The 1,439-nt window shown below is 61.8% G+C and overlaps 1 protein-coding gene across 1 annotated transcript; it reads right to left on the bottom strand.

Annotated features, from left to right (window-relative positions):
- On the bottom strand, positions 1–1,017 carry CkaCkLH20_08744 (uncharacterized protein; the record flags this gene model as incomplete). Its single annotated transcript, XM_038891459.1, has 1 exon — positions 1–1,017. One exon carries the CDS (start codon positions 1,015–1,017, stop codon positions 1–3), a length of 1,017 nt encoding a protein of 338 aa, XP_038743095.1.
- Positions 1,018–1,439: the final 422 nt, after the last annotated feature.

Below are 1,439 nucleotides of genomic sequence, written 5' to 3'. Positions count from 1 at the left end.
TCAGACGGTCTTTGGTGTGCGTGCGTTTGAGTGGTCGATGACGTCGTCGAGGTGGTTGCACATGGCCACGAACAGGTCGAAGAAGAGCTTGCTACCGCCGCGCTCCATCTCGGTCTGCATGGTGCCGCTCCTCTTGAATGTCTTGCGACACCTGATGATGAGGGCGAGGTAGTGAGCGCGCAGGCGCGAATCGGAATCCGGGGTGTGGGCGTAGGCGTACTGGGCGGAGCGCAGGATGGTGCCGACGTCGACGCCGGACTGCAGGCCCTGCTTGCGCAGTGCCAGGCGCTTGAGCTCCTCGAGCCCGTACCGCTCCGCGGCGCAGTAGATGACGGTGTCGCGGAGGATGTGCTGCCCACAGCTCGAGATGTAGATTGTGGCGTCGTTGTTGTTGGCGCCGGCGCCGGTGCCCGTCGTCGCATTGCTGCTTGTGGACTTGGGCGTCGGCGGGTAGGCGCCGGGGGCTGCGCGGCCACCTCTGGGGTATTCGGGGTTGGGGGAGGTTTGGGGAGTTCCTCTGACGGCGTCCTCGAGCTCCCAAGAGTTGCGGTGCCTGTTGTGCATGAGGCGGGGGTAGTAGTCACCCTTGTAGAGGTACTCGAGGATGGCGGAGAAGACTTCGGGTTCTTCGTCGGGGAGCGCGATGCGCTTGCTCTGGGCCTCGAAGAACTGACCTCGGCAGGCGGCCTCGAAGAAGGACGACTGGAAGAGGACGTCTTCGTGGGCGGCGAACAAGCGGCCTTCGCGGCCGACGGTGAGGGTGACGATGGGGGAGGGGGCGACGGACTTGCCGGCTCCGGCTCCGGAGGAGGCCTTGGCCGGGACGGGCGGGGCGGCGCCGCCACGGGGAGCGGCGACGGGCGGGGCCATGGAGCCGGGCTGGTCGTCGGTGGCGGATCGTTGCATTTTCGACAGCTTCTGGTTATCCCGGACCGAGCTCGACTTCTTCAGCCTCGACGACTTGTCCACGCGGACGTTGGGGTCTTGCGACCTGAACGTGCGCTTGAAGAGGGACATGACGGCGGATGATTGACCGTTGGGTTGCGGTTCTCGCGTGAAGGGTGAATCTGAAGAAGACGTGTTCTGGTTTGTTGTTCTTGTTCTTTGGTCGTTGGTAGGGTGTTTTGATAATGAACGGAACTCGAAGTGGGATTGTGATATAGAGTGAGAGACCAGGAAACCGAAAGCGATAGAGGCGCGTTGCTCAGGGGTCCTTATATGTCTGTTGCTCTATGGGGATAGAAGACTTGAAGAGAGTGACGAAATGAGCGAATAGAGGAGAGGGAGGGAGAGTATGAAGAGGGGGGTGAGGTCGGGAGTCGGAGTAGAGAGAGAAGAGAGGGTGAGGGTGAGAAAGAGAGCGAAGGAGGAGGAGGAGGAGGGACGAGTGAGTGACACACAAAAAGATTGACAGGGGCCCGGGGGTGGGAGATGTTCTC

The sequence above is a fragment of the Colletotrichum karsti genome (genome assembly GCF_011947395.1).
Source record: "Colletotrichum karsti strain CkLH20 chromosome Unknown Scaffold30, whole genome shotgun sequence".
Taxonomy (NCBI): Eukaryota; Fungi; Ascomycota; class Sordariomycetes; order Glomerellales; family Glomerellaceae; genus Colletotrichum; species Colletotrichum karsti.
Note: the sequence above shows the minus strand (reverse complement) of the source record. Positions and strands in the feature narration are given on the sequence as shown.